The sequence below is a fragment of the Aphelocoma coerulescens genome, chromosome 1, assembly GCF_041296385.1.
Source record: "Aphelocoma coerulescens isolate FSJ_1873_10779 chromosome 1, UR_Acoe_1.0, whole genome shotgun sequence".
NCBI classification, from domain to species: domain Eukaryota; kingdom Metazoa; phylum Chordata; class Aves; order Passeriformes; family Corvidae; genus Aphelocoma; species Aphelocoma coerulescens.
This window is the reverse complement of record NC_091013.1, coordinates 25,064,290-25,087,654: the sequence shown is the minus strand read 5'-3', so window position 1 is coordinate 25,087,654 and position 23,365 is coordinate 25,064,290. Positions and strand designations below refer to the sequence as shown.

The 23,365-nt window shown below is 42.3% G+C and overlaps 1 protein-coding gene across 2 annotated transcripts in view; it reads right to left on the bottom strand.

The window, feature by feature from the left end:
- Positions 1-23,365, bottom strand: part of COL4A2 (collagen type IV alpha 2 chain) — a 145,700-nt gene that overhangs the window by 5,047 nt on the left and 117,288 nt on the right. For both annotated transcript variants that reach the window (XM_069003977.1, XM_069003981.1), the window contains 20 exons: positions 23,293-23,355; positions 19,673-19,780; positions 18,050-18,271; positions 15,741-15,902; positions 14,639-14,809; positions 13,368-13,511; positions 11,984-12,109; positions 11,473-11,654; positions 9,927-9,990; positions 9,045-9,119; positions 8,337-8,444; positions 7,289-7,396; positions 5,950-6,021; positions 5,435-5,560; positions 3,992-4,108; positions 2,457-2,618; positions 2,223-2,321; positions 1,331-1,477; positions 595-711; positions 48-239 (listed from right to left, as the gene is read on the bottom strand). In XM_069003977.1, coding sequence (XP_068860078.1) covers positions 48-239; positions 595-711; positions 1,331-1,477; positions 2,223-2,321; positions 2,457-2,618; positions 3,992-4,108; positions 5,435-5,560; positions 5,950-6,021; positions 7,289-7,396; positions 8,337-8,444; positions 9,045-9,119; positions 9,927-9,990; positions 11,473-11,654; positions 11,984-12,109; positions 13,368-13,511; positions 14,639-14,809; positions 15,741-15,902; positions 18,050-18,271; positions 19,673-19,780; positions 23,293-23,355 — 2,565 coding nt within the window. The remainder of the gene's footprint in view (positions 1-47; positions 240-594; positions 712-1,330; positions 1,478-2,222; positions 2,322-2,456; positions 2,619-3,991; positions 4,109-5,434; positions 5,561-5,949; positions 6,022-7,288; positions 7,397-8,336; positions 8,445-9,044; positions 9,120-9,926; positions 9,991-11,472; positions 11,655-11,983; positions 12,110-13,367; positions 13,512-14,638; positions 14,810-15,740; positions 15,903-18,049; positions 18,272-19,672; positions 19,781-23,292; positions 23,356-23,365) is intronic.

Here is a 23,365-nt window from a genome sequence, read left to right as displayed (position 1 = left end):
TCCCAGTTTTTGGAATTGAGGCTGCTGCCAGCAATATTTGTACATACCTAGATCCTGGTTGTGTGCTTTCTCTTGTCCTTCAAAATACAGTAGGCTGTATCCACTCCAGAGTTTGTTCATGCCAACTGGGCACATTGGCTCTTGGTCAGACTGGCTGTGCTTCACCAGCAGGTAGCCCATGCTGACACTGCGTCCCGGCATGCCTGGTGGCCCAGGGCTACCGGGGCGACCTGGCTGACCTTAGAGAAGGCAGAAAAGAAAGAATCCAGCTGAGTTTGTGCTCTCACAAATGACCTCCCCTCCCCTCCCCTCCCCTCCCCTCCCCTCCCCTCCCCTCCCCTCCCCTCCCCTCCTTTTCCCTCCCCTCCCCTCCCCTCCCCTCCCCTCCCCTCCCCTCCCCTCCCCTCCCCTCCCCTCCCCTCCCTTCCCCTCCCCTCCCCTCCCCTCCCCTCCCCTCCCCTCCCCTCCCCTCCCCTCCCCTCCCCTCCCCTCCCCTCCCCTCCCCTCCCCTCCCCTCCTTCCACTGATGCAGTAACTACAGAGCAATTCAGTGCAGAGAAATGAGAAAGAGGGAAGAAGTGTGATATCTCTTACCTTCAAATCCCACCGGACCCTGAAATCCCATTCCTCCTTGTTCCCCTCTGGAGCCAGGAGGAGCTGGAATGCCACCCCTGCCCTGGAGTCCTGGCTCTCCAGGTGAGCCTCTGAAACCTTACACAACAATGGTTGTAAGCACAGTGACTGCAGACATATCAACATGCCCATCCCACCTTGTTAACGTGTGCTCTACTTGCGTATACTTGGTCCTGTCTGCTGGGTTTACTAATTTACACTGAAGGCAAGATCCTGTGGTACTTGCTCAGGCAAAAAGCACTACGTTCATTGGAAAAGGTTGCTGGGATCAAGACAACATGAGCCCCACAACCCTAATTCTTCACTCTTGGCACCACTTATCTCTGATGAGGCTCATGGCAAAAGTTGCACTGCATCAGGTCCATATGTCACTAACACTACATTATTCCCTGAGCTGACAGCATCCCACAAGGATGTGCACTTTCCCACCAAACACGTTCAGTCTCGGTTTGTGCGAGATCCATATCTGATGTTGCTTTGGCTACTGAGTGTTACCATGTAGATTTGGCTACATGAGTGTTGCCAAAGTTTCTCCTGTTTTGCTTACGCTCTGAATGCTAGGAGGAGGAAAAAAGCTGAAGCCCCAGCTTTGGAAGACCAAAACTTTACTCTCCTTTCTGGCTTACAGACAAGCAGTGCTCTGGTGGCCTCATTCTGCTAAGGGGAACAGCTTTCAGTCTGAATGTGTGATTCCTACCTGGATCTCCTGGTGGGCCCTGAGGTCCCATATCTCCTGGGCTTCCCTGAGGTCCTATATTTCCACGAGGACCTGGTGAACCTTGCTCAGCAACCAGCCTTGGAGGAAGAGGGGGCAGCCCAGGAGAGCCTGGAGGTCCCTGGAAGCCTGTCATTAGAAGGGAGATGAGATGGTTTGATTAAAAAACCCCAACCACCCTGTATGTTTCCTTAACGTACTTTCATCTAGAGATATGGTGCTCTTACTTGGCTGCATACGTATGAGAGGGTCTATGGTCTGCAACTCACCAGCTTGGGTATAGCAGCTGTTTCATATTGGGGAAATATGTGTGGGTATGGGATGCCCAAGATGAGACAATCTCCAAGTGTGGGATAATCTCCAAGAGATTGTTTTCACTTAGACAGTACACAGATAAGCAGAAGGAAATTAATGATGCTACTGCTCCCTCATTTGTGACACAGGAAGCTGGGAAGTTCACCCTAAACTGCCACAGCTCTCTGAGGTGCAACACCATCTTTTGGTGGGCTTCAAGAGACACAGATACACGATGGTATAGATGGAGTGATGGATTTTAAAGGTCTCCTTAAATATCCAGTATGTCTACTCTGGAGGAGTAATTTAGACAAGAAATTCTTCTTTTTTTTAACCCCAAAAGTAGCTCTGATTTTGGAGTTGGCACCTCATACGAATTAAATTCATAAAGGCAAAAAATTGACTTCTCATGTTAAATTCAGGCATCTGTCCTCCAGAATTTGCCAGGATTCACACAGTCATGCAGGACAGAGGACTCTGGAGGTCTCCTAGCTCAGAGCAGGGCCAGTTAGATCAGCTCTGTGGAGCTGGAGAATGAGTGGTTTAGAAAGGAGTCACACATCTGACTGCACACACTTACCAGTTACTCCTCTATCTCCCTTGGGTCCAATAGGTCCCAAATCACCTGGAAATCCTGCTGTGCCCATAAAGCCGATGACACCTTGTTCACCCTTACGACCTTTAATGCAAAATGACAAGAGGTACTATTGCATTTCAGTACAAATCAAGTGAGTGCAAAAGTCACGGTATTAAAGCTGCTGTAGCATAGAAGGCTTGCCTGCTTCCTGCCAAGATCAGCATTTCCCACCCTTACCTTTTAGTCCAGGGAATCCAGGCAGGCCAGGTCTTCCTGCTGATCCAGGATCACCTCTACTTCCTTTTGGGCCAATTTCTCCAGTCCTACCTGTTTGTCCACTTTCTCCTTTGCTTCCTGGTGGAGCAGGTATTCCAGGCTGCCCCTGTGGTCCTGGATAGCCTGTTTAGAGGACATATAGATTGTAATCTGTTTATATTTAACACCTGGGCACAGAGGAAAATAACAGAACTATCTAACTGTATCCCATCAGGTTCTATTTCCTTAATTTAAGCAGGAAGCAAATGTTTAGCTCCTCAGCAGACTTACTCAGTACTCCTGCTCCTGCTCTCAGGCTGGCATAGCTGTCTGCAGCAGTGGCAGAGGAATTAGAGCACCAAGCTCCCACAAAATTCAGTGTTATCTCAAGCAAGATTTCAGCAGAAATAGGGTGCCTGCTGAGATACAGCCTTCAATGAACTATTCCTTCACCAGTAAATGCCCCACTTCACTAGGTGCCTCCTTGCTTCATCCTAAATTATCCAAGTAGCTAGAGAGAAATCAGAGAGCATCAAGTACCTGACTCAGAGCCAAGGACTTACTGTTCTGTGTATCTTAGTGCTTCAGTTGAACATCTGGAATTAGATAAGTACTTCATGCTGTCTTGGGAATTATGGGAACAGCTTCTTTTTCTAGAATTGCATATTGCCTGCAGATAAACCTGGCAGGTTTCTCTTCAGTTACCTCTGCTGCTTACAAGACATTTGGACCTTGTTTCTGAGGAGAGAGTGACTTACTAACTAGGGTTTTGAGTGGGGCATCTCTTGTGCTGCCTTTTGAAGCTGGGTCACATGAGGATACGAATGCAAGATGTATGTGGCAAAGTAAGAGTGAGCCACACTTGTCTCACCATTTTGGCTGGGGTATGGTGTTCCTGTTTCCACTCCCCTGACTACTTGGAGAGGTGGAACCAGTATGCAGAGTCAGGCCAACTAACATTCTCTTTCAACTTGGAAGCCTAGGTATTTTGCTGGTTTTCAGCTGCTTTGCCTAAGTTTTTGCTGAGTTTGCATAAAAATTTCCATCCATCATATAAAGATGTTAGTGGAACAACTGCTAAAAGCTCTTCAGAGTGGCACCACAGTTTGAAATGACTGTGCACTCCAATAAGCAACAGGTATTTTTAAGAGGGAAGAGCTAATGCTTTCCAATGAAATTTAGCTTGCATGGTCATTTCACATTAGGAGGATTTTGTAAATGATTAACATGATATTTAATAGACTTACAAGTCTGCCACAGACCTCAGATTTAGAGTAGTAGATTAGCCATAATACTTCTGAAAGTTGTTAAGAGAATTCTGGATTATTTAATGTTATTTGCTGTTATTCAAATCCTTTCATCAGGACAACCTGGAGGAACTGCCTTTTGCTTTCAAGAGGTCTGTCTCTGTTATCTGATGTACCATTAGCTCCGTCCAACAATTTAGTGTTGTGTTTAATAGGGCTACTTTACTGAATCAATTCAGAAATAACAGTGACTGCTGTTGCATGAATTACCTGGGACTCCATCTAGACCTGGGGAACCTTTATCACCAGGATATCCTGATATATTTGAAATCCCAGGAGGCCCTGGAAATCCTTCCTGCCCAGGAATACCAAAGGGTCCTGGGACTCCTGAAAGGAAGAGAAGAAATAATCAGTACTGCAAGAAAAAAATGCACAATTGCAATTAAAAGGACTCACCTTAGACTAAGAAGTGGGATTTTCAAATAGAAAACACCTGCAATTCCTACTGATTTTTATTTTTTCAGATGTTACTGTGGAAGGTTTTTGTAAAGAATTTTAAAATACTAGTTTCTCTGCCAAAGCTCTCTGGGTAGCTAATTACATCTCACTGTGTGGAATACTAATAATCTCGTGTTTGCCAGGTAAAATATTATTTCAAGATAGGAAGTACTCAAAATACCCTAGGTATACTGAAGCAGGCAGGAAAGCAGCTTTGTTCTTCTGTGCCTGCAGAGTCAGGGCTCACACTTAGCATTTTTTGGGGTCAGTTAAAACCAAAAGTTCAAATCCAAGAAGTTCTCTACAGATGAAAAATTGTTAAATGGCCAAAAATCAGCCCTACCAATAACAGATTATTTTTTAAAGTATATTGAAGTTGTCAGGAAGTCGACCTTCTGTTTATAATTGTGACAAATACCCATGAATGAGGTAAGCTGCTTTTTCTAATGCTTGATAATAAATCTCTGAATGGTGTTTGAGATGGCACAGCATGTTAGTAACAATAAAGTGTAACACAAAAGAATAGGAATGAGCCATTGAACCACGCAGGCAAAGGCAGTAAGGTTTTATATCTCTGTCAATCCTTAATCCTTTCAGAGACAAAATGTTGGAAAAATTTAAAAAACAAACCCACAAAACCCCTGTAATTTGTTCATAACATCAGTCTGGTGGCTTCTTGATGGATGAAAACCAGGTGGTGACCCATCCTGAGATGGGCACAGCCTGTTACAGCATAGTGGGTTGGATCTTACTCTGCATGAGGGGTGATGGCACCAGCAAAGCCCCGTGTATGAGAACAGAGCCCCTGAGGTATCAGCAGGACCATCACACTTCGACAAACAGTGAGGCTTTCAGGAGAAAGGTAAATATGGACAGGCTTGCAAAAAAAGAGAGAGGTCATGCATTTGTGTAACTGGAGCTTCATTAAAAATATTTGGGGAGCTGATGGCTGAGAGTAGCCTCTGGCATTTGCAGCCTGCTGGGCCCAGTGGGTGCTACAAGATGTTGCTACCATGGGGAAGGACCCAGGCTGTCCAGCACTGGGGAATACACACTGCTGTTTCTGAGCAAAGGCTGGCTGAGCTGCAGCACAAACTCCAAACAGTGACCTTCCTGACTGCAGGAGTTTTCCTACACAACTATGCACTTCATGAAATCTCTAACACCCACAGATGAAATAAGTAACAGATGGATCCCATTCTCTGGAATACAAACCTGGAACACCTCTGTCTCCCTTCTGGCCTGGAGGTCCTCGGCCACCTTCTACTCTGCTTGGCTCTCCTGCTTCTCCTTTGTCACCCACTGTGCCTGGGAAACCTGCAGAGCCATACCCATCTGGACCTGTTGAGGAGTTGTTCAGAACAAAAAGGAAAGCTGAAATGTTTCTGCATATAACAATGCATGCTAAAGTACATGTATAGAGCATGTGGATTTACAAAATATATGAGTCTGTAATGGCTCATTGAAAAAAAGGCTCATGATGAGAAAAAAGACCTTGAGGTTTTAACTTTATCAGAGGAAAGAAGTTATAATTTGAAGTTGTGTTCTAATCCACCTGTGGGGTAGCACATAGTGTATGAAGTTGTTTGCCAGAGCCCACAATAATGAAGCACATTCCAAAGCTTTTGAGGACACAGTTAAGAAAGTTGCATTACAAAGACCTCACCAACAAAACTTGAAGCCAACACAATGTTGTGCCTGTGAACAGGCAGAGTAACAGCCTCACTTACCTGGTGATCCTGGTAAGCCCTTAGTGCCTGGTAAACCATGCAGTCCACTGATTCCTCTTAAGCCAGGCTGGCCTGTTTTAAAATGACATTCATGATTATCATAATAGTTTCTATTAGTCTGTATATATTCCTGGGCCAAAAAAAAAAAAATAGAATGCTTGAATAAATGCTATTCTGTGTTAAAATATGGTGTATTACCTGAAATTTAATTAATTACCGTAAGTTTATTATGAAATACACCACACCATAGTTTGTGATTGGCAAATTTTGTAATTATCTGATAAACTCATTACTCCAGAGATATTTTTTTAAATATCTCTGATCCATCTGGTAGCATGTCATTAGTTCCAGCCTTGCTTCCAGAGTTTTATTAGTACCCATTTAGTTTTCCAAAATCCTCAAGCCAAGACAATTATGACATAATTGTAGACTCTAAATGTGGTTATAATAAAGCTGTCTTCAGGAGCAATTCACTCTGTCTCATTTAAAAAACCCCAACAAAACCCTAATGAAATGTCTAACAGCTACTGTTACTATTGTTGCAGGTAAAATTTATTCCATCTATTTGTACCTGTCAAAGTAGTGAATATGATGTTAAAGCTAGACAATGGCCACAGCTCTGGAGGATTATTCGATCTCAGAAAAATAACTGTCTGTCTCTCTTCACTGTCTAAAAAAGCAGTCTTCAAAACTGTATTAGCTGAGCTTTGATGCACATTCAGATAGAAGAATCTTACTAAAAGCAGGGTGATTTTGGCTATAAGATAGAAAAAAACCTGCTAGCTTAATAAATTAAGGAATTAAGTGGCAACAATGTGAGATTCTGCATCCTATGATATAAACAGCTTCATTTTAAACTATCACCTGCATTTTGATAGCACAATTCTGTCTAAGCCATAAGTAATTTATTCTTGAAACTCGATACTGAATCAGTTAACAGTTTTTGGTAATGATGTAGGACAAATATGTTGCTTGCTATCTAATGCCACATTCTAATATTCTCATATTGTATATTACTACTCTTGCTGCATATTTAATAATTTTTTATTGTTTTTTCTTCCTAGCTGTCATGAAAAATGAGTATGTTTCCTGAAAACTGCTTTCCTAGTTGAAGAGGTCATCAACAGTTAAAATGAGCTGAGAAGACACCAGAAGCCATAAATCGGAAAGCAACCACATGTGTCTTTGTTAATACACCTGGACTTTGTGAGGAATAAATGTTTTAGTAGGGGAAACTCTGCCACTCTGAACTGCAAAAACCCCCTTTCTTCTTCACCCCAAAGGACCATTTGCAAGTGCTCAGACAGAAATGATTGAATAGCTGAAACCGTACAAATACCTGCTTGTCCTGGTAAGCCAGGCCAGCCGGGAGTTCCCTTTTCACCTGGAAATCCAGGTGTCCCGGGGCTTCCTTGCTGCCCTGGGGGGCCAACCAGTCCTGGCAAACCTGTGTGACAACAATGAATCATTGGTCATGAGCATCCTTAAAACCAACAGCCCAAAACACCGACTTGTGCTACTTTCATTCCCCCAGGCAGCAAAATGAAGACTTTCCCTTCCTAATGTCATTGTATGACACTGCACTGCTCATCCAAGTGCAAGAAAACTAAAGAGAGCACAGGTAGGAGAGACAAACTCATTACAAACTTCAGGTTTCTGACAACCTCAGAAAGACAGTGGACTCCTCCTATTAAAATGATAATTTGACTTCTATTGCCAGTTACAATAAGTGATTTCATTGCTGTGCATGTCACTTTCCCCTTCTGCTGCACCTGTTTTGCCTTTCTGACTGAGAAGCTCATCAGACAAGAACTGTTTCCCAGTGAGGCACCTATCAAAACTCTTCCACTTTTGGCTGGAGTTTCTAAGCCCTCTAATGAGGAGAAATGTGGAACAACTGTTCTGAAAGAGCCTTTCCATGAGCCTCCTGCAACAAGACATGTTCTTAAGTCCTGAGTGTATGATCCGGCCTCAGCTGAACCTGACTTGGATTCTCTTATACAGTTGGCCAATGAGCCTGGCTCGAAGGCTCTGTAACTGTGTCCTGGGGGATACTGACTTCATTTATGGCAGAAAAGGTCATTGAAAAGCCCACTCCTTGTAGTACTGAGACAACATTAGAATACCTGAGTATGCCAGCAATACAACACTTTGACTGGACACGTGGTTACTATAAAGAAGCAAAAACTGGTATGAAGCAGAGTTAGGTTTCTGCAATTTTCTCTTAACTTCTGCTGTGAGTTCCACATCCTTGTCACTGCTCTTCACCAACTTACAGAATGATGAACATATTAAAAAACATAATGACTTTCTTTTGATGGAAAGAGTATTTTTCTTTTTCCTCTTAAACAATGTTATTCTTTGAAGTGTTAAAAAGAATATTTTACCTTCCGGTCCCACAGAGCCAGGGACACCCTGCGTGCCCTTGAGGCCTTCAATGCCAGGGAAACCAGGATCACCACCTTCTCCTTTTGGCCCCACACCTCCTCTTATGCCTGGAAAACCACAAAACCAGTACATTATTTTAATAATATCTATACAACCCTAAGCAAACAAGCATAAACTGAACTTGGCTACTGAATGGGTCCTGGTCTTGCCACATAAAGACATTCTTCCAGTCAGGGTGCTTACGTAATCTGGGAGCATAAACAGTCATCTGGCCAAATGATCACTGAACCTGTTTTTAAAAGTACTCCCCAAATTATGTGGAATATGACACTGATGTTCAAGTGCACTGCATGTGCAGGGAAATTTTAATACATTACCTAGCAACTCAATCCAAAATCTATGAGACTTTGCTATCCCATCTTCTATAATCATGGCCTAATAATGCTCCTTCGGTCATCAATAGCAAAAAAAAATTCTATAGAAATGTTTACTAGAAGTGCATGTGATGATGTTTACTGCTATAATGGTATTTTCAGTTGAAGAGGCAAATGTAGCACATATTTATTTCAATAAAGAAAAGATGAACCTCTCCTGGAGCTGTCATGAGAGCACACATCCAAGAGTCCATACAAAACTCCCCCTCCCTTCCTCTGGGAACTTTAATATGTGAAAGAAATACATCCAAAGAGCAACTGTGAAATTAATACCTGTTAAGCCTGGCACACCAACTTCCCCTTTAAGTCCTGGCATTCCTGGTAAGTTTACAGTATCTCCCCGATCACCTATTTCAAACAAAAATGAACACAAGTGGTAAGGCTTTAATTTAAACAGTACTTCTGTTGTTTTGAGGAATTGCAACTTGAGGCAAAATTCAACAATTATCTTTCTAGAATAAAAGAGGAGTAAATTAAAGAAAGCAAAAAAAAGTCTGTAGAACAGCCTCCCTCCTTGCCACAGATCGATTTATCCATGGACAGCACATATGGCATGAAATTAACAGTATTAACCTTCTTACAGCCTCCCACATCTACAATATCATTCTGTAAGACTGTGGAAAGACTCTTTGAGGTTGAAGATCCACTGAGACCTGTGGTGATCTGTTTACCCACTGCTCTTCTTATCCCATATTGTTCCCCACCCCGCTTTCCCCTGCCCCTAGCCCTGGCCCCTCCCTCGGGCTCTCCCTATCGGTTCCTGTACCCCAACTCCACCCATGTACCACCCCTGAGTCCCTGATAAAATCCCCCTGTGCCCGGATCACGAGGTCTCTCTGCTTCTGGGGCTTGCTGGGACGAGATGTAACCATTAAAGGTCCTCTGAAACCCTTATGGAGGGACCCCTCTCACCTCCTTTGCTGTCACTGTGTTGTAGAGCTGAGAGCTGCCGGAGAAAGAGAGTGGAGCTGTCTGAAATGGACTAGGAGAGGGCAAAATGGTCACACTGCCCTAAGAAGCCCTGCTGAGCTCCCAGGGAAAGCTGCAGCTTGCTAAACTAAACCTAGCACTGTAACAGAGGCCCCTCAGATCTTAACGTCAAGTATTTGATGGGTGATGAATACAGAGGGTGCTCAGATAAGAGAACAAACTCACCTATTTCTCCATGCGAGCCAGGAGTACCAAAATGGCCTGAAATTCCTGGAATGCCTTTTTCTCCCTATCATATGATTGAAAACAGGCATCAGTTAGTGGGGATGAGCATTTAGTCAACCTTCCAAGCAGCTGGTTTTGGAAATATTTTTTAAAAGCTATTAAATTTCCCATTTTTGAGTTTCTTTAGTACTTTATAGAGTGATTTGGCAGCAGTCAGTTAATCTAAATCACTACCAACCAAGGGAGAAGTTATGTTTGCAAAGGCTTAAATCTGAAATTGAGGACATCCTATTATGCATATAAAGTAATGAGTCCTTGTGCTGGTTTTGGCTGGGGCAGATTTAATTTTCTTCATGGTAGCCAGTACAGGACTGTGTTTTGGATTTGTGCTGGAAACACTGTTGATAACACAGGGATGTTTTCATTCCTACTGAAATGCGCTTCCACAGTGTCGAGACATTTTTTGCTTGTCACCCCACGCTGCCAGTGAGCAGCCTGGGGGTGAGCAAGGATTTGGGAGGGGAGACAGCTGGGACAGCTGATCCCAACTGACCCAAGGGATATCCCACACCATATGGCCTCATGCTCAGCATATAAGGCAGGGGGGACGATAGGCTGGGGCGTAACAGTGCTTGGGCATTGGCTGGGCATCAGCCAGTTGGTGGTGGGCAATTGTTTTCATTTGTATCACTTGTCTTGGGTTTTATTAATCTATCATTGTTATATTCCTTATTATTATTATTATTATTATTATTATTATTATTATTATTATTATTTATTGTTATTATAGTTCATTTCAATTAGAAAACTGTTCTTATTCACTTGTCACCTTTTTGAGTTCTCTTTAACCCTTCCAATTCTCTTCTCCCCATCCTGCTGGGGATATGTGAGGGACCAAGTGATAGGGTAGGGCTTAGTTTCTGGCTGAGATTAAACTGTAACAGTCCTGTAGTCCTTGGTTAAAAAAAAAAATTTACTGAAACCTAAAGGCAAAGAGAACCTGAGAAAGGAATATAGTTTTTGTCTCTCTTAAATAAATGATGTCTGTGAGTCTACTGTCAGGCCTTTTCTAAGCATTTATTTCTTCCAGTGTAACTTATTTTGCAGCTGAAGTGAATCACAGTGAATTACCCTCTAGAAGCTAAGGTTCTTAGGCTCTTTTACTGTTAAATAAGTGACAGTGAGTAACTTTTGGCAGTGATACCATCAAGTTCTAGGAGAAAAAGAAAAGTAAACCCAACACTGAGAATAATTTTTACCAGCAGCTGCAGCAACAGAACCAAAGAGCTAGAAGGAACCATCTGGGTCCTCATTGGCAAAAAGTTGGCACATGAAATTTGGATGCCTCACAATGAGAAAATAAATGACTCCGCTTAATTAATGTTGGAGGGAGCAAGCAAAAATATTTGATCTATTTATTCAATGCTTGTGGCATTTTTATCTCTGCACTGCCGTTGTTCAGCAAAATTTCAAGGGGTGAATGCCACTGGCTGAGAAGTTGAATGCCAGCACAGGGGCACCAATATTCCCTCGTGTGTGAACTTACTCGGACTCCTGTGGTGCCAGGGAAGCCTCTGATGCCAGGAGAGCCAGCAGGACCAGGATAGCCTTTCAGACCCGTTAGCCCTTTTGCGCCAATGTCTCCTTTCACACCAGCCACGTAGCTGGGATGCCCAGGAGACCCTGGGGTTCCTGTCTTTCCAGGAAGGCCTGGCATTCCCTTGCTACCTGCAGGCAGGGAAGAAGAAATATAAGTAAGGGAAGACTGACACACAGTTGCTTGTGTGTAAGAAGTTTTCCTTCTAATGGCTGTGTCGAAACATGGCACCACAGTGTGCTGTACAAGCCCACACACACCCACCCCCACCCCTCAGAGCTTTCCTTGGGGGTGACTCTGTGAAATGCAGCCAGGAGCTCAGTTTCTGCTGTCAGAGACCTTGCTGGGGAGGCTGCAGCACAGTGGTACAACGAGCAGGGAATATTTAATATGGTAGCTGAGAACACGCACTGACTGATAATCCTGAATGTGCTTGCCTTGTTTTATTGTGACCACTGACCTTTTAAGCCAAAGAATCCCTTCGTGCCCCTTTCTCCAACATCTCCTTTTTCACCTTTGACTTCCATCATCATGCTGGGCATGAGCTTTGGAGGTTCTCCTGGGGGACCTTGATCCCCACGGTCACCTAAAGGGTAAAAAATCCAACCATGTTACAAAATGTTAGTCAGCAGCACTGTTGGGAAAAGTGAACAGAAGAGCAAATTAGGAAAAAGGAATGACCTTGCACAAGCTACAGAAAATCCACCTTCATGAAAAGTAACCTGTGTCAATATAACATGGCAATGCAAGAGTCACACTTAAGAAAACATGGAAACAGAGCTAAACTTTTGTACATACAATCCCGGGAGCTGGACCCAGACTCGCCTGTGATAGATAATTTATCTCTCAGCAGATCAGTTAGGAATCATGTGTTCATAAAAAAACCCAAAATCATGGTTTATAAAAAACCCTGAAAAGCACACAGAAGAAAGCACAGAAAAGTAGTTAATTTCTATTAAAAGGAAATTCTCAGTCAAAATGCCTTGGGCAAAAGAAAGTGTTTGGATTTGTTATCAGTTACAGTGTTCACTTTCTTGACTTTATCAGTAAGTATCAGTGATATCAGTAAATAATGTCTTGAAGAAGGGACCCATATAGACTGTATGACTGTCTTTAGTTCTTTATGGGGTGCAGAGACAGGCCAGTAACCCAGACTTGTCTCCTGTGATTATGCACTGTCTTATATTTCTTTGCCAAGAAGCATATTTGCACTTCTCTTCACAGGGGCTGCTTTCACACTTGGCTTTTGCTGAGACTGTTGCTGGGATCACTGTTCTGCAATCTCTGAATTGCAGATACTTTTTTAAAAAAATACCCATCTCAGGGTCCCTAGAAAGAACATTTTGGCGTTGTGGCAAAGCATTTATTTAAAGATAATTGTGTGCAATAAAAAGAGGACTGAGTTACAGTTTTCATTTCACCAACAATAATACCAGCTGAATGTTTGTGACTTTTAACTACCTAAATTACTTAATTGTCTGGTTTTCTGAATATTTCACTGTCTTTACAGTGCAACTGGAGAAAAATCCAAGTATTCTCCCCCAAACATCCTATGCTTCCTGGGAAAAAGCTCTCTTGACTTCTGCACATGTCCAGAGGTGCCACTGTCTGAGCTCAGATGAGTAATAAGATGTCTGTCTCCAGCCTTAAGTATGTGAAGAACTAACCTCTCCCTGAGTCTAAAATCCAGGCCTCTTGGCCAGAGGCCCATGTGTGAAATAGGTGGAGGAATGTCTGAGCTAAATTTACCATGTGAAAAATGTGTCTTCTTTGTCTTTGTGTCCTTGTAAAATAGTTCTGCAGACGTGAAGAGCAAACACCCTGTACCACCCAGAAGCAAATACCTTTGAAGCCATGGGCACCCTGTGAGCCTTTATCTCCCCGAGCCCCGACTGGGCCAAATTCTCCTTTGATTCCCTTGATGCCTGGTCTTCCTTTTAGGCCTGTCATGCCTTTGAAACCATCAATGCCAGATGAACCTTTTGAGCCTTTAAAGAAAGAAGGGGAAGAGAACTGTTACTTCACTCAGATTTCTGCAAACTAAGTAAATATGAACCAGCAACATGTGACAAAATGGTATGACAACTTCAGTGCAGCAGTACCTATTTTTTGGGTGCCTTGATGCCTACAGAAATCTTTGGGTCTGGAGCAGGCACCCAAGCTCTCTGAGAGGTAGTAGAGCTCCTGAGGTAGTGTACTCTCAGGAGTACACTAACCTGCCTCAACTGGCCAAGAGATGTTGTGGGGATGACCAGAACTTACTGTATTCTTCTGACAGACCAGTACAACCCCTCTCCTAGAGATAAGCTTGAGATAGGTACCTAGTTCCTCATAAGGTTTTTAGTCAGCCTGTTCCTCATGTAGAGATATGAGTCTAGGACTGGCTGGCCCTTTCTCACCAAAAATTCCCCTACTCCTCTTTTCTAAACAAGAGAATGCTGTTTTACATGGGTAAAGCTAACAAACAGATCTTAATTTCTCTCAAATGAGAGCTGATCAGTACTCCAGAGCTAGTCTTGTCCTGTCTTTCCAACTGATGAAATTGCAACATGCATTTTTAAGCATGCTTTGTGCTCAATTTGGCTTCACATGGAGTTGAACATTGTTGAAACTCCCCGTGTGGCATAGGCAATGTGCATTATACATATGTATTTTCTCATTGCTGGCAGGTGAGGATCTCACCTTCTCAACATAACATTAGTATCCTAAAGTCACCATCGAAGTCTTGTGTTTGGCATTGCTCAGTCCACAGCTCCCAGCTTTAAAAAGCTTTAAAGCCAAGGTTTGGGGAAACATCTCTTATATTTTACTGAGGACCAGTGGGACTAGGATGAGAGTAAGACTTTTAGAGAGAAAATAGTAAATACTGTATCTTTTTTTAAAATGAGAAATAAAGCACCCATTGCTCTTCTAAATAGGGCTGCATATCATGAGCTACCACTGTGCCAAGTACAACACAGGGGAAAATGGGCAGTGATTTTGGAATATATTAGGCACATTATCCTAATTCTACTGTTTTAAATAGAGGGAGACCAGCAGAGAATACGTCTGGCTCACCTCAGCACAGAACAGCTTTAATCAATTAGTGTTTTCAAAGCAGCAGTCCAGAGCTCACCTTTATCTCCTGGAAAGCCATCCATTCCACTTATGCCAGGGGGACCAGTCACGCCACGTATACCTGGTAATCCTGTGAGACCCATGTCACCTTTGTCACCAGACAGACCCTTCAGGCCCACAGGGCCAGGAAAACCTTGCTCACCATCTTCTCCCCTAGCACCAGGTGGACCTGTCATGTAAACGTGAGAACAGGGAGAGTAAAAAAGGTTTGGACGTACATGATGATTTCATACAAGGTAGCTCAAGAGGGAGAAAACTGCTGTCCTACCAGCTTCATATTGAAGGGGGGAAATCAGGATTTTTTTCATCAAAGAATTGCAGAAATGGCTGCAAAGATAAAGCAGCTCATCAGTGTGAACCAGCCTCACTATCAGTTTGGTTCCACACCCACTCCCAACAGGACTTTTCCCTTCTCTTTAATTTAAGAATTAAGCCCCTTTTCCATAAGACTACCCCCATTTGGTGGCTCCCTTTTCCCAGTCTGCCAGCAGCAAGCTCTGACCTGACTTGCTAAGTGGCTATAGAAAGAAAAGCAGCAGCTCTGCCTGTGAAGAAATTTCATCTCCAAGCTTAACTTTCCGCTGTGGAAACCATACAATGGCCCTGCCACAGAGGACTAGCAAAAGAAATGACACAGTGATGCCTTAAGAGGCCTCCTAAACACAGAGACTAGACAAGAATAAGGGAATAAAGGTAGGTATTTATTTGAAAGGCCTTCAAAGGTACCCCCTGGGGAGCCAGAGGCTACTGCCAAGATGGACCCCAAGATGGATGACAGGTCACGAGTTCTTCATGCTTTTATAGGTTTGGTTCATTTGCATATGAGGGTTAATTCTCCAATTAAAGCTTCAGTTAATGATGTAATTCCCCTCAGCTTACTCCCCTTTTAGAGGCTCTTTGGTTTATACTTTTTGGCCTAGGACAGTCTAGGTGTCCTTGGAGAGCAGGCCTGGAGAGGCTTTGTTATGTCTACCTAGCACAAGAGAGCAGAAATTAACAGGCTACAAGAAACTTTCAGAGTTATACACTAGGCAGTACAGAATTTGAAAAATATAAAAGTTAAAACCTAAGGCATCAACAGGACCGCGTTACTTCCTCACCAAGAGGTCCTTGAGAGCCAGGCCCACCATCTGGCCCACGGTTTCCTGGCGGACCTGGGAATCCATGTGTTCCTGGTGTTCCTGGTAATCCCATCAAACCAGGGAGACCTTGTGGCCCTGGATCTCCTTTGGGTCCTGGCAAACCTGGGCTACCATCCGCTCCTAAAAGACCAAAATCATGCATTAGAGAGCATCATACCTAGAGAGCTTGTCTTTATATATCTCTTCTCTGTACACCCTAGTCTTCCAGCGTGTGTTTTTCCTTTGAAAATTCAGTGAGAACAGGAAAAACAAATTAAAGGACTGGTCTTTAGATTTAAAATAATTGACATTACTAGCAATTATCTCAGTATTTGTGTCAGAAAGGTTGATTGACTCTTTCAAATGAATGGTAACGATTTGGCACGATGTGGATATAGATAGAGCAGGTCTCTTTCAATTTTAATCCCAATAATTCTGTAATTCCTGAGCTCTCTGTCACATATATCTTAGTAAGAACTGAATCAAGCAGCTGACTGAACCACTGAAATAATGCTATGTATCTTTTCTAAAATGGTATAGGCAGGAAAAGTAACATTTAAGGTAGATGGTGGGATCTGTGGTGTTGCTTAGAAATTTTCATGTCAGGTCGTTACAAGGCATTGTTGTAAGACCGATACAAATTCCTAAGCAAAAAGGCCCTGATTCTACATGACTTAATGCACTGGGTGAAAATTTATGTCTCTACCATGTAAGAGCAAAGAGGGTGTTAAGTTTTAAAAGATAATGACTGCTTTTCATTCATCTTGGAGAAGCAGCAGCATCCAAGTAGTACATGGCATTTAAAATCCAGGTCAAGCGGATCTGTTTCTCTTTATTCAGGTTTTACATCAGTGTAGGTCCATTGGCTTGACTGTAGTTATATGAGCTTTATAATTGCAGTCACTTAAAGTGAGTTTTCTCAACAACAGCATACAGGCTTTAGTTTGCTATTCTGAGTGAAGTGGAAAAGGTGGCATAAAGGAATCCCTAGCCATTTCATGTAAAATTAAGAAAGTTCATACTCATACAAAAATTCACATGCCATTTGGAGCCATTCTGTCAGAACTGTAAAATAAATTAAGAACAGACAAACTAGTAATGCTTTTTATTTTTGCTGCATTTTTTACTACTGAAAACTTAGTTCTACAGAAATGCTTACAAAGAGAGTGGAAAATCACACCAAATTTTTTGTTTTCAAATGAAATTGTATTTCTTCCCCTTTTCAGAGGTGTTAGTGATGTTTTCTGCCTTTTCTCAAACCTGTGAAGTGCCACAGAACTGCTTTCATCCCTTTCCTTCACTCTGGGGTTCTACTGCAGGTGAAACCAGCTCTCCTCACTTCAAATAACTCTGGGAAGACAACACTCTTCTTTATTTTCATCAAAAGTCATGAGAAGGATATCCAAAACTAGTTCCTGTGATAAACCTTGCTTCGAGCTAGTCATACAATTACTGCTCCTTTCTCAGTTCTATACAGGGGAAGGGGGTAATCAGCAGTCCTAATTTAATTATGTGTCCAAATGCTATTGAAAATCTGTAGCAGGGTATGCTAAATTCCCACATGTGCTTTTGAAAGTCCTTCACAGAGTTCAGAGAGTGAAAAAGTCAGATTTTGTAGAGAAACTCTGTTTTCTGCAGGGATTTTAGAGTGTTTTTTATGGTCTGTGAAATAAACTAAAATGAACACCTTGAAGTTGTGAATCAGTATATAATGCTGTCTTTTTCTTATTCGTGAGTGCCCAAAGACTGACAAGGTAAAATAGCTTATTAGCAGTTACCTAACTCTATGTCCTCTTAGTTAAAATTTACAAATTTGGCACTATTGCGATGTGCTGATCAGCAAAGCCATGCAGTACCCAGACATCTTTTGGTGTGGGAAAAAATGTCAGTACTATTGCTGTATGCAAGTGAAAAGTCAGGATTATAGTGACATCACCATTCCCTTAACTACAGTGAAAAAAAAATAGCAGTACATCTGAAAGTGACAAAGATGAGCAAAATCCAGTTCTCTGGTATCCTACTGTAGTTGATTTCATGTAGAGCAGTGTGAAGAAGAGCTAAACATAAGCAATGGATCTCCAGAAAGGGTTCAGAGGAGCCAGGCATATTGGCAACAGCTGACACAGAAGTGGAAAGAATGGGAGACCATCCGGCACTGGGAATGGATAGTGGGGTCATCAGTACCTCTGACACATCCTAACCTGCTCTCTTACTACTCTCACATCTCTACAATTTGGCTGCATTTCTATCACACTCTTAAATATTTCTTTATTTGAAGGAGTGTTTACCTCTAGTTCCTGGTATGCCTTGATCTCCTGGTGCACCTTTCAGCCCTGGGAAGCCGGGGAGGCCAACATCCCCTCGGGAACCTGCTGCTGCTCCAAACACGTCACCAGGAAGGCCCTTCGGTCCTGGTGCTCCTGGAGCTCCGGATTTCCCTGTAAGGCCTGGGTGCCCCTGCAGTCCGGGTAGACCATTTGGGCCTCTGTCTCCTCTGGGTCCAGTAAAACCTATAAATAAAACAGGGACTAGGCATCACAGGGTTCACTACAAATGCTGGAGTTGAAATCCTACATATACCAACATGATGCCCCCATTACCACAAATGACAAGGCTTCTTGTGGACAGGAAAACTGGACCTGGACTGAAAATTAAGCCCAAGCACTAGTGAAAGATAGCATGGAAAACTCCAGAGAATTGGTCCCTGTGGCCTGGCAGCCATGTGGGAGCCCTAATTTAGCAATTAGAGCACTCTGTAGAGCTTAGCAGGGGAGATAGAGGTTCATGGTCCTGCCCTATGCTGCACAGAACCATGTTTTATGATGCATCCCTTGCCTGTTGACCAGGACACACATCAGCTTTTCTTCTGCTTTCTCTGTTGCTACTGCAGATGCTGTAGATGAGTCTAGAGAATACTATCAGGCCATGTGCTGCCTGAGGGCAAAGCAGTACCTGACACTGGATTTGGGAAAGTTTGCAGCACTTCAGAATCTCTGGGGATTTAGGACTTTGAAATCAGATAACACAAAAAAATTTCCAGAGAGCTCATAAATTAAGTTGCATCAATGGCTTTTGTATTGGGGTTCAGAAAAAACCCCAAACAACTCAGTACCCATTTCTCTGACCAAATAAACTACCACAGGGAAGTGGTAGTTTCTGGAGGTAATTCCTGTAATTCTTGCTGGACTGACTGAAGATTTGTGAACATATAGACCCTCTGCAGCTTATATGTGTGTGCCATTGCATGGATCACATGTGCAGTGGCACACACGCAGGCTCATCTGACTTGCTATCTACAGTCATCTGCCTTGATGTGCCTTGAATAGATGTGCCTTGAACTGATGTGTCTTGGACATCCTGGAACCTCTGGAATGATACAGAAGCCCTGGGATTTAAAAAATCTGCACCTATTACAGACTAGCACAAAATCTGACAGACACTGAACACTTGCAAACACTCTGGGAACAGAGCTGCCCATGTGCATGGTAAGTACCTAGTACTCCACCTTTGATACATCCAGTATCGTTTATACTGATATTGAAAATAATTGAATGGAATAATACTATTATTTTCTTCCTTTCTGCATCATCATTATGAGTATAATGCACTTGGAATCTGACCTATCTTACTGAATTTCTTTATGACAATTTAATGAATTTTTACTGTCACATTTATAATTTTGCACAATAAAGCAGATTTTAAAAGGTTGGCATCTATGAAATTTTTCATCATTATGGAAGTTGCAGGAAACACTTCTGGATTTGAAAAGCAGCAGTTTTGTCTAATGGCTTATTGATTCAATGTAGAAGGGAAGGTAAGTGAAAATGTACCTGGAATCAAGTAGCTGTGTTTCAGTGACTGCAGTAAAAAGGTCAAAAGTATGTAAAGAATGATTAATTATTTCAAGATACCTGGAGGACCTGGGAATCCTTCCCGACCTGGATCACCTCGTGTACCATTTAGCCCTGGGAAGCCCATTGGACCTGGATCACCTGGGAATCCTCTTGCACCTTTTGCACCTAAATTATATAAAAGGAAGTAAGAAAGTGTGATCTGAACAAACAAAACAGAAATGTGCATATAATGTAAGAAAAGGTAGTAGTAAATACCACCATGATGTGTTTCTGGATGCAAAGATGAAACTTCAAAAAAAAATTAATGGGGCTATACAGTAGCTCTTTAGAAGTATCCAAGATCCCAGAACATGGACCAAAAATCTAGGTTAAGTGCTTTTACAAACATGGATTAACCTGAATTTAAGACCAATGATATGGAAACTACTAGGTTGAAGATAATTAGTTTCACAGACTTTTGGAGTCTTTCAATATTTTGTAAATTAAGGATTTTAGATTAAGGTCAAATGGCAGTATCAAAAAAGAATGTTCACAGAAATGGGCACAGATGAGATGCTGTAGGAGGAAAAAAATTTTCCCTTCCCTGCTAAACTGATCACAGAACAAGAACAGACTGGTTTAGATAACCAAGGAACAGAAATGTAAGGCTAAAGGTTAGATCTAATAACCCCAAAAATGAATACAAATTAACTAGCCTTATTACTATTTTTGTAACATTACAGGTCTAGAGATTCCCTCATAAAAGAAAGGATGTGCCCTGAAAAAGTGTTCTTCTGGCAGTGACCTCTTGTTCAGACTGATTTTTCTCCTGACAGCTAAAACGATACCTTACTTCCTTGTGATACATTATTTGATACTTCAGTAAGGGCAAATATTACTGTTTTTTAACATCTCAAAACCTGCAAGCATTTTGTAGGATTCCTTTATCATGTTTCAAAAATTATATCTTTTTGTCAGTGCAATAGTTTTATTACATGAGTCTCATTAGTTCACTGTATTCCAAGTGAACCAAGATTTTTTTGTAAAGTTCTTTGAAAATAATTCCTTTGGAATGCTTTGTTTCCCTACCTTCCCCAGCACTCAGAACTTTCTACGTTCCCAGCTCAGGCTTGAAGGTCAAAAACATGCTTTAACATTTAAAATGTTGCTGCTTAGCATCACCATTAATTACAACTCATTTATTCATTACTGAAAGCAAGTTTCCCTAATTATGACAAACCAAGGAAACTTGGTTTGTCACTTGGATTTTAATACTTTTTTCCACCTTAGGTTTCCGAATTTCCATTATTTAACCATGATTATTTGTAATTTTAACTATCATTTGTGAAGGGGAGAAGGAAACATTTAAAAATATGAGAAATAAGGTGCACATAACCAGCCAATGCAGTGTGCATAACATTTCACAGTGCTGTGCAGGAATATTTTTCTCTCCCTTATATGACAAATAACTTCTCAGGAAGAAATCAAAAGGAAAATCTTAGGCTTTCAGGTCTCAACAAAAAACTCCAATGTGCCTCTTACCTGAATGGCATCTTGGTCTTTTTTCCCATCTGCAATAACTGACTTTCATTAATTCTGTTCAGTATAGCACTAATTAAAAAGCCATGTGAGAGAAAGAAGGTGCAGAGGGAGAATACAACCACTGCTTACCACATATTTCAGTAACTCATTCTGTGATGTTAGTTGGTGATGACATGTTGTGCCAAACAGCAGTGAGAAAAAAGCTTTTATTTTGGGCTGATGTTTAGTTTGCAAATGTTTTAGCTGTATGTTTGAGACAGAAAACAGCTTAAACATTTTATTCAACAGCAATCGTGTAGGTCTTGAGACTCCTGAATAACCAAGATGTAACTCAGGGTGGGCTGTGCGTGTTGCCAGGAATTTCAAAGGAACACAGGGACATCAGGGTGGGAGACTATAAAGACAACTCCTTTCTCGATACACTGTGTGTCCTTAGCACCTAGGACACCAAGAGAGTTTATTGTCTGCAGTGGAGCTCCATGCTGGCTGAAGAGAAGGTGGGAAATCTTGTGGACAAACCACATCACTCTAAGCAGACAATGAAAATGGTGTAAAGAAGGTGTGGGTGCTTTTGTGTCAGTCCGGACAATGTGAGTAGGAATGATTCTCCAGACAACTCAGTTGACACAGCTATGGCAAAAAGAAGCTGTGAAAATGTGTCCTTTTCCTCCCAGGCTTCCAGTTCCAAAACTGCCTCAGGTTGAAATGCAGCTACAAACAGAGTTCTGCACTGGGCTCTGCAAGGGGCCTTTCCCAGGTTTTGGAGAGAGAGGATGAAAACCAAGTCTTAAAGTAACTAAAACATGTAAGCTAACAAAGACAGAGAAAGATCTGTTAAAGAGCTAACCAAGAATACAAAACGTAAAGCACAAGAAAACAGCATCACTTGTGTTACAGCAGTCTTACAGCTGGGAGTTAAATCTGACTGTACTCACTGGAAGAAAAACCATCAAGCTCATGTGAATGAAGGAATGAACAAATCATCATACTCAGAAAAAAATTACAAATATTGCAAGGAAAACAAGAAGCATTGATCCTAGCAACAAACTTAGGCATTAGGACTAAGGAAACACAGGTAATCTTTCAACAGACATAAAATTTTCCCTTTTAAGATCCATTAGTCTTTGATAAATCAATCAATCAATCAATCCATGTATGCCATAATAAACCCTGTGCTGAAAAAAAAAAAAAAAGCTTGACCTTAAAATTTATACTCCAGATCTCTAACCTTGGCTAAAGCACAGCAGCACAGGAACAGATGCATCAAGAATTTTACATTTCCCAAAATGTGAAGGACCCAGCTATGGTTTTTGTCAGTGTCATTACAGCTGGTAATGAGAAGGACTTACTGAAAAACAGTTTTATTGCTTAGGCTGGGAGTACATAAGTTTATGGAAACTGTACATGCTGGTCAGATATTCCTTCTTCAAGGTCAGTCATTATGACCACTCACCACACCTTGCCCATTTGTCTCTCAATTCCATCTCACACAGTCCCTCAGGCTCTGTCCTCACCTCCTCTTCCTCTTGGAAGGAGGTGGGGAACCCTCAGTGCTGGGGAGGCCCAGGATGACCAGATGGCCCCTCTGGGCAAGGGGGTCCAGCTCTGCAAGGGGGGTGTACGTGGCTACAGACAGCACAGCTGTGTTGTGTCAGACAGCCTGGCCCACGACACTGAGCCACGTCACTGGCTTTAGGCTCACACTTGCTGAAGGCGCTCCGTATGTCACTTGAGGAGGAACAGTAAGAAGGATCTGTCACAGTCCTCCATTGAAGCCTTTTAGCACCCTGCTCTCAGGGGACAGGATTTGCCTTGTGAGGTGCCCAGTCAGTTCTGAGAGAGCTCAGCACACTCTCTACCAATAAACCTGTAGACTCCGTATACTCTTACTGACTTGCATGTGGAGAATAGCAAATGGGCTGTCCTTGCTGCCTTCTGTTCCATGGCTGACATTCATAGGCAAAGGCAGGCTTAGTTCAGGAATGGTGAAGTCACCTGGGCTGCACACTGCTTAGGTCTCTCTGGCAGGGCTAGTTTAATGCTGTCTTCCAATGAAATTTCTAAAACACACTGTCTGCTAAGGCTCAGCTTTAATTGATATGGCAAGATACCCCTCAAATACAGTCTATGTGAAACAGGTGAAGGCAAAACATTACCTGTGGCTCCTGGCAGTCCTGGCTTGCCTTGGGATCCCTTTGGTGGCCTTACACAGCCTGCACCTGCAAACAA